We start from the raw sequence: 14,516 nt of genomic DNA, 5'->3' as shown, positions 1-14,516 counted from the left end.
CTCTCTCTCTCTCTCTCTCTCTCTCTCTCTCTCTCTCTCTCTCTCTCTCTCTCTCTCTCTTACACGCGCATGCACGGCGACCGGTGTCGCCGTATCTCCACCGGCAATAAAAGCCGGCGGCAGTAAAGTACGGCGTGTTAACGTCAGGTTTACGTTATATCGGCCTTTCCACACGTGAAATGAGAGACCCAGGAAGAGACCGCGACGACCTCGTAACTCTATCAAGAACGGCGACTTGGCAAGCGTTCACAGGGTTACTTTGGTACTCTCCGCGCCGATATACACTCGGTGTGACGGTGGGCGTACCCACTTTTTACAGCCCATATTCAAGTAACCCCCCTCTGGCCTACCTGCCCCTTGTCATCCTCCCCCTCCCGTTATCCCGATGTTCCTACCCGGATACCCGAGACGGCGCGTCAACCTGCGTGATATCCAGAAATTCCCGTGCGGTCGAGCAACTTCATAAAAGTTTCGTGCGGTTATCACGATTGCATGGCGAATAAAGTAACTCGATAATCGCCGCCTTTTTCCTCCTTCGCAAGAACCTTCGTTGACGTCTTACGGACAGGCCGATTTGGGATCTCTGTGACTGTATGTGTATGTGTGTGTGTGTGTGCTTATATGTGAATATGTGTGCGCGCGCGGTTTTACAAGCAAACGAATCTCCGTGCTGAGAAATAGATTCCGATATCGAGTGATTACGGATGACGAGAGATAAATCTCATGCAACGAGAGCTATTATTTCCAATTTACGATACTAGCGTCTTCAAACGAGAAACGTTTAACGTCGCTCGGCGATTTAAAGACGGGTAAGTAGATATGCTATATGTGTATCATAATTCTTCCCCGTACTATTCTCGCCTGCGCGGATCGCGGGCTATTAAATGACTGGTATAAGCATATTTCGCTGCATCTCTCATAACATTCTGTAGAATATTTATTTCTTTTTTATGTTATGATGTACGATATTAGGACAAATTTCTCATCAAAGAATGTATAAAAAAATTCATAAATTTCATAGAGACATTTCTTGTTACTTTGCAAAAAAAAAATCTTTACCATCAATTTTTCGATTAATATTACAAAATTCTACAAAAAGAATGTATTTAAAAAATAATTCTGTACACGCATAATTATAATTAATTCTGTATATATATTTTGTATTACTTTGCAATCTTTATTTAATCTCTTTCATTAATATTAAAAAAACCTTAAAAAAATATATAAAAAAAAAATATATATATATATATATAATTTAATACAGATATCTTTTTATTATTTTGCAATTTTTGCCATAAATTTTTCTATTAATTCTACTGAAGTATATATTTTAAAAATATACTAATTTCACACACACATTTTTTTATTATTTTACAATATTTATCATCAATTCTCTTTCCATTAATATTATAAAATTCCACTAAAATATTCCAATAAAGTATTTAAAAAATACATTAATATCGTAAACGCTGTTGTTATTACTTTACAAATTTTATTTCCTTTAAATTTTTCCATTAATATCAGAAAAAATTTCATTAAAGAATATATTTAAAAAAATTAAAAATGTTGTACAAAAAATTTTGTTATTACTTTGGGATTTTTATTTTATCTTCTACTATTGATATAAGAAACTTTTTTTTTTTTTTTTTTTTTAAATGTATAACAAAAAAAAAAATATATTAGTTCCAGATACTTTGTATTATTTCGGAATCTTCTCTGTCTGTCTTTATTATCTCTCTTTTCGCCTACCTACAATTATTGGCACGTGTTTTTCGCTCACATCGCGAGAGTATTATTCGCTCAAGAAGCGGACTGTCCGAGAATATATGGTCACGGGCCACGCAGCAGGCGCGGGTGCCGTTACTCGTGCCGATTTTGCAAACAAAGTGCTCTGGCCGGGTAACAACGTTGAGCCTAACCCAAACCGCGGTGTCGCTGAACAAACAGAGCGCACCCATCATCCTCGCTCGCGAATCTCCGTCTTGTCGCTAATGCCCCGTGAAACTCGCCGCGCCGTACGAATTAAAGAGTGAAATATGTTAATGGACTTCCCTCTCTCTCCCTCTGTAGCGCGCGCGCGAGAAGAGAACGAGCGCGGATGGTATCTTGATTAAGGTGTCTGGCGGACGTTAGTCATTCCGTCGGCGGCGGCACCGCGAAAATCTAATTTTCGCCGGCAGAAACTGAAAAACCCGGATGACTGCTCTCTGCCGGGCCTTCCAGCCGGCTTCCAGCAGCCTCCCGTTTTCGCGGCCCGCCGTCCCACGCGCTCGATCTTTCACGCTTCGCCGAGGACACGTGCGCCCTTTCTTTCTCTCTCTTCCTCTCCTCCTTCTCCCTCCTCCCCTCTCTCTTTCTCTCTCTATCGTGTCCTTTTGAGTGGCGCAAAAGTGGTGTCGAGCTCGTAATCGAATGCGCTTAATATAATCAACGATACCACGCTGATCGGTCGTAGCGCCTCCCTTGTTACGCGCGCGGTGTAAAAAATTCGGGATACTATTAATAATTAATTACCTCCTGCCAGCCGATAGAGAGCTTGCACGCGTGTGCTGTGCGAGTTACGTGCGGAAGCGAGGTATCGTTATTGAGTTGCGCGAAATCAATTATAAACGCGCCGAGGGAGTTCAATGACGATTTTACATAACAATCTCGCGCGACGGATCGCTCCGTGTCTCGGTGCGTCTCGCACGCACCATCGAGAGCTTTTACTTTCCGCGCGCGCGAGCGCAATAATAATATAATATCAAGCATTGAGAAAAATTCGCGGTATTTTAATTGAAACGGATACCACTCCGCGTGCGACCGTCGCTTTAGTGCCGCGCCGGGGATTTCACGTGACACGTGAAATAATTCAAGTCGGCGGCTCTCGCGAGTCCGCCTGTTAGCCCGCTAATTGAAGACACATTACAAGTACGCGCGCTTAATATCCGCTAATTGAAGATACATCGCTGAGCATCGGACGGTAGCGCGCGCCGGGCCAAAGTGCAAGACGTGTAAACGCTGCGCTTCGTTGAGACGGACGCGGACGCCAAACGACGACGACGACGACGGCGTCGTCGGCGAGAACGGTGGACTCGCGCGCTCACCGCTGCTCACAGCTTCGTAAATATCCCCTTTCACGTCGCCAGGAATACAAATTCGCCGTGCGTCTTTCTGATTTAATCGACATAGCCGAGGCCCCCGTCGTCCGCCGGGATACCCGATCTCGCTGAGCCGGGACGTTTTATGCGATTGTTTGTGCCACGAAATAGCGCCCGTTGATCGCTCGTTAATTGGAAATACGTCGGGAAGCCATTCGCGCTCGAGAGAAGGCCAGAGGGCGAGCGTATCTCAAACTCTTTAACGCCGGGGCGCAGGAGGCGACGGTCAGCGCGCTGCCAGCAGAGAGAGAGAGAGAGAGAGAGAGAGAGAGTCAGCTCGGAATAATATTATTGATGTTCGAGAATCCCCTTCGCGAAATAATATTATCGATGCTCGAGAGAGAACCTCCGACACCCTGCCCTCGTCGGCGGCAGAGTGGATAGGACGTCCCGTTCGCCTGGGGATAAATAAAATCACAACGCCGACGGAATAACGCACGTCCGTCTAATTGTGCACAAACGAGAGACGGAGTCGTCGGCGAGAGCGAATAATCGCGCGATTAATACGCGCGTTTGTGACTGCCGGCGCGACTCGCGGTAGCTTCTGCTTCATTGCGAAGTGCGATTATTCGCGAGCGGCCGGCGCGCGGTAGCCGGACTGTTCCGCACAGTCGTGACGCGGTTTCGCTTGCTAATTATTTATGCCACCGATGTTTTGCTCGGTAATAGCTGATGAACTCGGGAACAGAGGTGGGAGGTTGCGTCACTTCGCTTACAGCTCACACGCAAAAAAAGAATTAGCTTCCAGAGCTAAAAAATAGCTGTGGCAGATAAGATGTGTCACTGAAATAGGGACAGCTAATGTCGATACTACCGAAGCTAAATTTATTCGCTATTAAACTTAGGCGCTACAGCGAGAAATATTAGCTGCTAGAAATAAATGACTGTAACAAATAATAGCTGTACGGCAAACTTCTTTAATATATGCATACGATAAGAAATTTAAGAATAACTGCCATTTTTTTAACTACTTGAAATAATATGCATTTTTAATGTCATCTAATATATTTGTATTTCATAGCGAGTGCATCTTAGCTGTCATAGCCAGTTCTTAACAGTGACAGCTAAACGATTAGCCTTTTGACTAAGTTTGAATCAGCTACCGCGGTTTAGCTGATATTACTAAATCATTTTTTTTTGTGCAAGAAGCAATGAGACAAAATAATAATTTGCGCATATTATTAGGTAACTGTTTCTTTAACCCCTTTCTTGAGCCATATATATTATTTTGCAGTGAAGTTCCTTCAAGGAGTGAAATTTCGCTCCTCAAAATTCCGCTCATTTTGTGGCCCTAGTGATTGTTTTCGCAGGCCATATACATTCTTGTTTTCCTATATTTTTACACACATTATAATATCTACACGCGCGAAAAGATGAAATTTTCCAAATATCGTCACGGCTACGTCATCTTAATCATGGACGGGGGATTTATCCAAGAGAACGTACGCGCGATTCGATCGCGAAATGTCGGCAGGCGCGACACATTTTATTGTCCCGGACGCGTAATGCGCGTTCACATTTTTACGAGGAGATGCACGACGCGTTTGTTACCAGCCAGCCGGGATTCCTACCGGGTCGAAATCGCGATTCCCGCTGTAAGGAGCCAAAGCCGTACGTCCGCCTTTTATCGGCCGTTAAATCCTCGGTCGCGCGTCACGCCGATCCACGGATCGACAATAATTTGTCAGCTCGCCGATAAAAGAACTCGAGGGATTCCTAGTTTGAAGATCACGATACCGATAGCGACGCAGGGGGAATATTCTATTCCTCCGCTATCGTAGGAATGCCAGAAATTCGAGGAGAGAGACGCGAGGTCGTAAAAGCGCATCGAAATAAAAGTCCGGCCGCGTTTATGAGGATCCTGTTAGCATCCGCGACTCCACGGGCGCGTCTTCCGGCTGCCGTCGGATCGAGGATATCGGCGTTTGAGTCGCCGTTTGATGGCGCAGCCGTCTCGCTATAAAACAGTTCGTTCTTAAGCAGGCGTGTAAAATAAATCGCAGGACATATCCGACGCGACGATACCGCAAACGACTTTCCGATCCGTACGATCCGCGGCAAGCGCGACGGGCTTTTCCAGAAATCCAGGAAAATCGCACGGTCACGCTTTCTACTCCGTTTTATCTCCCACAAACTCGGAAATTCGGCCCCTTCCTCTACCGTGTGCGATATATACATAATCGAAATATTTCACTCTAAATTTGAGATCGGAAAGTGACACTCAGCTAATAATTATATACCGAGAGAATATCATAGTCCATTTATTTATTTTTTATATTTGTTTTATATTGTAATTATTTATTTGTTATTATAATTATCATATTATATTTATTAATTTATTATTATACTTTTTATAATTATTTTTGTTTTTCAAATAAATTCTTCTCAATTTTACCATGTTTCAGTAGTGTAGGAATAAACTATCTGGAATAAAAGGTCTATCTCGCTAAAAAAGCACAGTAAATTTTTCTAGAAACATTGCCAAATTTTTCTAGAAACATTGCCAAATGAAAGGATAATCAGTTATTGTAGAATGTCGACTTTTTCCTCGGTTACAAAATTTTATTGTAATTTTTAATATGAAATTCTTGCCATACAAGTGAATAATTAAAAACTATTATCCACGAATTGTTTTATTTCCTTATTTGAATCACACATTATTTTGTTTTACTTTATCGGGCTTTATTACTGTTTAAGATAAAAGTATTAATAGATATTTTTATTACTTCTGTCTTCCAACATGAATATTTAAACTTTTAACATAAAATATACACACATGTATTCTCTGTTAAAAATTTAAATATTCAACATAATTGATATTATTAATATATTGTAATATTTAATTATTATAATATATTAATTAATATTAAATAATTATGTGATTATTAACTAACACAAATATTAAAGTTAATATTATAATAAATATTCAATATTCAATATAAAATATAAACATATATACTATGTTGAAAGTTTAAATATTTGTATCTAAAGACTAAAAATGAAGAATGTCCAGGATTAGATTCATATTTGGGAATACTTTTACCTTACTTCATATACCACTATTCTATTTCCTTCTTTATTACATTTTACTTCTTTATTGATAGTGAATCTAGTTTTGTCTCACTTAATTCATATTTACTGAAAGAAAAAAATATCTAAAATTTAGTAAATATTTATTTGTGGTGAATACTGACAGCATATTTATTTATTTATATATTTATTTATACTAATATAAAATATGCTTCAAATATATAAAAATATACATTTTCTTAAAATTTTTCTTAGTTTTCTAAATATATTCATGGAAAAGCAGTTATTTATTTCATTTAAATATAAGAATTGGGATTTAAGTAAATATATGCTGTTAGTACTTATACGTTTTGATTAATTTTAGAGATAGTTTAGATATTATTTTTCTATATTTAAATTTATTATTTTATTAATAGCGAACAGAATTTTTGCGTCTGTATCAATGAGTAATTATCTTGGTGGGACGATATCAACGATAAGTGGCGTTATTTACTCGTTAATTGAATTGCAGAATCGAATATCATTATTCAATATTCGTATTTTACTACACGTGAATTGATGCGCATATGTGTGGTGATTTTCCTTCTCTGTTGTCAAAGGGAAAAGAGCGCGCATTCGCCTTGAACAGGGAAAAGGTCTCGCCTCGAAAGAAAGTTCAAGTCGCTCGTTAAAATCTTCTCGATTCTCCGATGTGAAGCCGCGCCTAATTGCCAAGATTCGCGTTAGGCATTCTCGAGGAAATCGTGACATTTTTCCGACGTGACACTTTTACCACCCGCAGTTGCATCACTGGCTTTAAATGCCACTGGATGGCCGCCGGATCGCTTGGCACGGCCCTCGCTCGCTCGCTAATTAACATCTTCCGTATCGCTCACCGTCTCGAGAAAAAGCAACGAAATGCAAAATACGTTTGCATTTTGTGTCTCGAAAGTAACCGTTTATCCTCGTGTAATGGAAAAGCACACCGATAAGAACTGGTGGGCCACAGTATATATTAAGCTTAATCTACAATGTACACTTTGCTCCCTGTTTCTTGTTCTCTGTTTCCTGGCTTAAGGTTTGAAGTTTGAGTTAAAAAGAGATAAAAAGAAAGAAATAGGAAGTAAAGAATACATTGTAAATCAAGTTTTAGTATTAAACGCACAAAGATATTAACTATTTATATTAATTACAAATTAATTACAAGTATTAATTACAAATTTATATATATTAATGTATATTAATTTATACACGAAGAGGATTTTCTGATAAAAGTTATTATGGGATTTTGTGATCGGAGACTAGATCGACATCCTACAGTAATTTACTATCTTTTCACCTCATATGTGCTACTTATATTTAAAGAATTGAAATGTGCTATTAAAATACTTGCTATGTTTCTAATGAAATTTACTATGTTCCTTAGCAAAATAGATCTTGCAGACAGTCTACTTTTAGACTACTAAAAATATAGTCAACTTGAAAATTAATTTGTATGAAAAAAAAGCTGTAATATTATCTCTATGTATACAAATTATAAATTTATTATGTTATATATAAGTGAATATAAATATACAAATTTCTTTCATTGTACTGAGAGAAAAATATTTAAGAAATAAAAGGTATTTTTTCAGTAGGCACTAATAAGAGATATTTACTTTATATCATACTACTCGTAATATAAAATATTTTTAATATATGATAAAAATAAGAAAATCAAAATAAAATAAGTATACATTATGTTACATTATAATAAGAAAATATACATTTTCTTAACATTTTAGCTTTTCATGAAAGCTATTATTTATTTAATTTAAATAAAAAGATTTAAAGGTTTACGTAAGTATATTATTAACCTATCAAATAAATTCTTTTTATTTTGCTAATATTTTTTCTCTTAGTGCAATAAAAGAATTTCGTATATTTATAAGTATTTATAATATAAGAAATTTACAATTCATTACGTATTTATATATAAAAAAAACTTACTAGGCTTTTATATTTATATTATTTATGACAGTGATTCTCCTTTATTGCTTGGCCGGGATATACTCGACCGACTAATCTTACTGCATAACCGTTATTTCAGATTCTCTGCCCTATCGCGAATATATAAAACTTGCAGTTGATGCTTTAATAACGAGGCCGAATAAGTAATCGCGGTCGTTCGCAACATCCGCGGTGAGCGGGTTCTTTTCCAACGGCTCGCCAATTAGCGAATAGCACGGGAACGATTAGTACAGAAATAACACGGTAATTACAATGCCAGCCTGGGATTATGATATTCGTGTCCGGACCACTTTCCTCCGCCGCGATTATTGTAATTCCGCGCGTGCACGCAACGATTTACGCGTGTGTTCCCCACGGTCAAAGAACGAGGGGCTAACTTGAAAAAGAAAACCCGGCATGCCCGCGCGGAATAATATGAGCTATAAATAAAATCTCCAATAGAGGCAAGTAGATTTTGCATTCCCGGAGGGATTCTCTCCCCCTCTCCCCTCTTTCTTAGTTTCCTCTCTCGTAAGGCGTCAAGTTCTGTTACGGCTTGTAAACATGCGAATTATGAGATATAACGAAGATAGCGAAATTATTATGTTCTGTATAGTCAAGAGGTGCTGCAGACTCACCGAAACAACATCGAATCTCAAAGCACTCGTTTCCGCGGAACAGAAGCGGCTGCACTTTGCTCATACGTGCTGCACCATGTTGTCCACACACCACAGCGACATCGAGAACACCGAAGGACATCGTGTCGAAACTCGCACTCCGGCGGATCCGTCGACACGCCGGCCCGATCATCTGGCGCTTGACTCGGCACTCCCGACATTAATCCTTGATCTAATTGCACGTAGAGGTGACTGACAAGAGCCAGCTCGATATGCCGCGCTAAGAGAAAAATACTTGAAGATTTATCGACAGGAAATAAGAGTTTGCTTCGCAGAACTAAACTTCATACACCACGAATGAATTTTCGAGCATTCTTCTCTCAGTATGCGCAAAATTCGCGTTGCCAGTCCCTCTCAAATCTCCATTAGCGTAACGAACGCGCGCCTTTTCACTCGGCACACCCGACGACGCGGATCCGCGAGATAATCACCTTCAGCGGCTAGTCGGCAACGCTCCCCCGCAACCCGAGCTCAGCATTCGTTGCACTCGACGAATTATGCGCGAGACTCACCTCCAATAAGCCGAAATTGCGAGAATTACGGGACTGCTTCACGAACCCGTTCCGCACGTCGCTATCCGTCTCACAAGTGACATTAGTCGCGTATCGTAGTGATTGAGTTTCTCGAAATTTGTCGAATCGAGACGTGGCTGTCCAATCACAGCGCTCCGTTCCCGCGGAACAGAAGCGGCTACATTCACTGCGCTCTGCACACACGCTATATGTTCGCGATGCATCGCGACAACATTGGTTACGAATATCGAGATATATCGTACCGAAATCCGCACTAATCGACACTAATCGATGTTAAAACAATCACTTGAGATTCAGTATAAATCTTCCATAAACGTAATAAGAATAGACTCAGAGTGTCCGAGTGCCGAGTGTTAGCAACAAGGAGCAGGTTGATAGAGACAATTATGGTCAGATAAAAAGAGAAGGCGAAAATCGCCTCTCTCTCTCTCTCTTTAATTTGCGTAATAAGAGAGAGATGAATATACGGCTGTCACCTTGCGTCTCCTGAATGATATTGAAGCTAACTTATGCTGCAATTCTAAACAGAATCGTAACTTGTTCTCATAAAATTCATAAGAACTTGTGAGTAGATATACAATTCTACCCTTATAGAAATATCATACTAAGAATCATTGATAATTACTTATTTTCAGTATTAAAAATACTGGATAATAAGTAATTATCAATGATTCTTAGTATGATATTTCTATAAGGGTATACTATATTTGCAAAAGAACAAGAAAGAAAGAAACGTGTTTTCAAACATTTGAATCATTTTTTGTAATTTATATACATCTTATATTATACATTCGATATAATATAACAGGTTAGAAAATTATTTTTGACACATTACCATTATTCGACACATTTTAATGTATTACAATGTTTATATATATTATTTTATTATAAGTATTTATTTATTTCTGCTATTTATGCTTCTTTATATAACTACTATTAGTACTTTAGTATTAATAAACATTAGTCTTGACTAATAATGTTTTATACTGTCACGCTCTATGAGTTCTCCATATCTTAGAGAAATCTTATTTCGGCTGCATTCCGAAATTCACTGCCGGTACTGAAAATCTATTGTTCATATTACATATACTATAGGATTTCAGTATTGGCAGTGAATTTCGGAACGTAGCCTTCATATTATTTAATCTTATCTCATCTTATCTACGACGCCATGTTTTGTCGAATTAGGCTGCGTTCCGAAATTCACTCTCAGTACTGAAAATCTATAATTTATATCACGTATACTATAGAATCTCAGCACTGGCAGTGAATTTCGAAACGCAGCCTTAGAAACATAGGCCAGACTCTTATTATAGGGACTCTAGACGATTACAGGCTTGTTCCGCCATCTCGCGATCCACTTCACAAGTGACCATAGATATGTATCAAAGTGATCGAATCTCTTGAAATATGTCAAAACGCGGCCGGCCAATCGCGACCATTTGTTTCCGCGAGCGCGCCACCTCGCGCGCGCACGCACGGCTCGTGATCGCTCCGCGTCCATTATTACCCTTCGGAGGATTGTGCCGTGTGCAATCGAAGGTCGGGAGTGCCGGATCGAGTGGTGGCCGATCGATTTAGCACGTCGGTTGGTCCACCGGAAAGTGAATTGAGATCGAACGCGAATCTCTCGGTGCTGGTTACGGCGTCGTCGCGAGCAATGTCGAGCAAAGGCGACAAGTGATCTGTTCTTAGCTGTACCGTTGAACTGCTGCAATAAGTTGGAGTGAGACGAGATATAATTGTCTCACTCTAACTCATCGCAACTTAGCAGTGCTGCTAAAGACAGAGCAAAGGCGAGCAAGTCGACATACGGCCTCCGTTTGCCTCCGTTCGACGAAACAAGAAAAATCTATGGGTAAAATTTCAACAGATTCTCGTTAGTAGCATCGACTATGTTGGGTTAGGAAGCTGTTGAGTGGAGAGCTTGAAAGCCTGGAAGGTAACCTAAGAATTTACATTACCGACTGTCTCGACTAACCAACAAAGTCGATTTGCTCTCTTCCTCTCCCGTCCAACTTTGACGTTTAATGTTAGGTTATGTTGTTCCAACGACCGCAATCGCTCGCCACGGAGAACGATCTTCGGGTATGTACGGAGGGTGACTGATATAATCTCTGGCAAGGAACGATCGCTCGTGCTTCGTACGATCACATTCCCGTCGGAAGTGACGAAAAGGGTAAGACAACTCATTGGCGTGTCGCGCGTCGCTCGGAGGGACACATCGTCCCGTTCGGCCCGATTGAAATGCTCGCGATGATGAATAAATGGTCAGCCAAAGATTCCCCACTGATTTGAAGATAAGGGAGACAAACACACGTTGCGGGAGGAGAGAAGGACGAAGGGAGAGGGCAGCTGGCTGTTGCGGGAATATGCGGTATGCATGAAAGCCTTGTACGCGAACGGACGCTTACAGGGACAGGGAGGACACGTCGAAGCACGAGTGTGCTCGCGATGCAAATTTCAGCGGATCGGCCGCGCTTTATGTCGGGGACGTGACACACGGAAACGACGATCGGCGGTGAAACGCAACGCCGCGTATATTCGTCCGCGTCAGGACGCTTTGATGTATGGCGACTGATACGGGGACGCGCCGCTTTCTCGCCCGACGACTTGTTTCTGGTTTCCGCCCGGCTCTCCGACAAAACGGCCAACGCCCGGCGAAATTAATATGGCTCTCGGAACAACCGTATCCGCGACGCGACAACCGATATCGCCGTTCGCGTCGCTGCGTGACTCGTCGCGATTTTGTACGAGTCTACGATACGCGCGTAAAATAAAAGTGCCGGATGCTAATAAAGCGGTAACTACTGTGAAAATTCGAGCCTTAAGCCATAAGAAATTCACTAATCACAGTCGATTATTTTCTCACATTTGATTCCTCATATTTGCAATTGGTCAACATCTTACGACTTGAGGCTTGAGTCTTATGGCTTAACTTTTCGTTGTAAACACTGGCTTACACTAGTATCTAACTCTGAACGCCTTATTATTTTGGCCTTTAAAACTAGGAACATTTTAAACTTTCGTTTTTTTTAATGATCATAATAGACCCTAAGAGTACTCAGAATTAAGTATTAGTGTTGTTAGTGTCCAGGCATTAGTAGTACTTTTACCTTACATTCTGTGTATAGATAGTATAGATATGCACTGTGCGGCGTACGTGACAGTACTTGAGAAAGGTCGCATCTCGACGACTACGGGCAAAGTTTTCTCTGAAGTTGAGAAGTTTTTTCAATTCTACCGGCCATTTAACAGAAAGATTCGGAGATTATAAGTCCGAGTTCGCGAATTTTAATTTGCGAATGCAATAAATATCCGTGTAATTGAACCGCGAGAAAGAGAGATGTGTTTATTATTCTTGTTGCAACAGTGGTTTGTTTCTGATAAAGCAGTGTTGTAATCTTAGGAAGTTAGTCACGATTTCCGAGGCTGCAAAGAACAATTTTTCCCAGTTTGAAAAATGTTTTTAAGTGTATTATGTTGCGCGAAAAGAAAATTGACAATCTTTCATTTGTGTTTCGTGAAAGATACTATCTTAAGAATAGATTTTAAGTAATATATGTTTGTTTCAGGTATGTGGTAACAAGATTTCTCTCTGAATGCAGCTCCATTAATATTCCGTACCAGAAAATACTTCAAATCAAGATTCGACAATAAAGGTAAGACTAAAGGCCTTCTCCCGTATCTTAAATAATAATCTTTTCCTATATTTATATTTATATCTCTTTATATTTATAATATATCTTATAACACCTAAAAGATTGAATCTTATTTTTAGCAGATATTCGTTTATATATAGCCTCAGAGGATTCCTCTACAACTAAAAGGAAAATATTCTAAGCACAATATTTTTTAAGTTGGAGGAATTTTGTCTATTAACATCGAGAGACAAGAACATCTAAAAAATAGTAAATATTTATTTGACGTGTACTATTAACATATTTATTTAAATATAAATTTTTTTACACACTTAGAATAAACAATTGCTTTCATTAAAAGCTAAGATTTTTCTTAAGCTTTTAAGGAAATGTATATTTTCTTATGTGAAAATTTTAATTAAGTGAATAATGTTGTTAGTACCCAACACACACACACACATATATATATATATACACACTATTTCTTAGGTGTTTCTTCTCTCAATGTACATTACAAATCTTGCTCTCAATAGCAATTTTTTCCAATAGAAGGACATGCTGCTTCAAGCAAGCATTCCTGTTGATTAAAAAGAAGAGAAAAGATTATATTTCTTGAGTGAAAAGAAGACTAATTTTAATATTTTCGCTATTATTATAAAAACGACTCGCACATTCTCAACTAACAAGCGGTTTGTTTTCTCTTTCCACAAATGATCAGAGGAGAAAACATATTCTCTCGATCCACGTTCACGTAACATTCTTTCCGGTTTCTACTCTTGACCCATAGATAATACATCGGCGCAGTTTGACCGATTAATTCGACGACATCCGATTGCAGATCGGAGTCGCAAGTAATTCAAGCGAGATTTGCACACAATGTTCGCGCCGACGCGGCCCGGCATCTGCACGACTTCCTATGTATTTCGAGCCGGGGCGCGTGACGTTTCGTCGAGTTAGATCCGCGATAAGGGCAATACAACGGTCGCGCGAACGTGGCGGCGGACTAACGGATTAAAACGGACAAATGGCTAATTTATTCCCAGAACACGCTCTGCGCGCCTTCGACGGGACGGCGGCAGGCGTGCACGATCCCGAAAGGGTTACGGCCGCGCAGGCTGGATTAGATTGTCTAATCGGAATCGTGCTCCGAGGCGCGAAAACGATATCGTCGTTAATATTAATTCGTCCTCGCCGCGCCTCGCCGGAGCTCGGCTGGAATTTGCATTCCGCTCCGGCATCAGGAAATCGTTGTTGGGGCACGCAGAAATAATCGTCACGTACTAATGGCAGCTATCAGCCGCGTGTACCAGACGTATCCCACGTATTCTAACGCCAGCAACAGGTACGCGTGCCGGAAGTCCGATCTTTCGTGTCTGAATATCGATTAGACGTCGGGTGTTCTGGAGCTTTCGCGGCGCTCTCTCAAGTCGCCGGCGTAACAGACGTGCGAAAGAATTATCTCGCGAATTATAGCGCCGACAGACAGAGAGAGAGAGAGAGAGAGAGAGAGAGAGAGAGAGAGAGAGA

At 40.2% G+C, this 14,516-nt stretch overlaps 2 protein-coding genes across 3 annotated transcripts in view; one reads left to right on the top strand and one right to left on the bottom strand.

Annotated features, from left to right (window-relative positions):
- The window catches only part of LOC116841576 (UPF0489 protein C5orf22 homolog), a 503,768-nt gene extending 490,531 nt beyond the window's left edge, over window positions 1–13,237 (top strand). Inside the window, exon 4 of the mRNA XM_032809666.1 lies at window positions 12,924–13,237. Within this exon, the coding sequence (XP_032665557.1) occupies window positions 12,924–13,008 (85 nt within the window). The 3' untranslated portion in view covers window positions 13,009–13,237. The remainder of the gene's footprint in view (window positions 1–12,923) is intronic.
- Window positions 1–14,516, bottom strand: part of LOC116841577 — a 300,634-nt gene that overhangs the window by 255,165 nt on the left and 30,953 nt on the right. The window lies entirely within an intron of this gene.

Source organism: Odontomachus brunneus, unplaced genomic scaffold (assembly GCF_010583005.1).
Source record: "Odontomachus brunneus isolate Ranch 3 - 2012 unplaced genomic scaffold, Obru_v1 Obru_scaffold_016, whole genome shotgun sequence".
Lineage (NCBI taxonomy): Eukaryota > Metazoa > Arthropoda > Insecta > Hymenoptera > Formicidae > Odontomachus > Odontomachus brunneus.
Note: the sequence above shows the minus strand (reverse complement) of the source record. Positions and strands in the feature narration are given on the sequence as shown.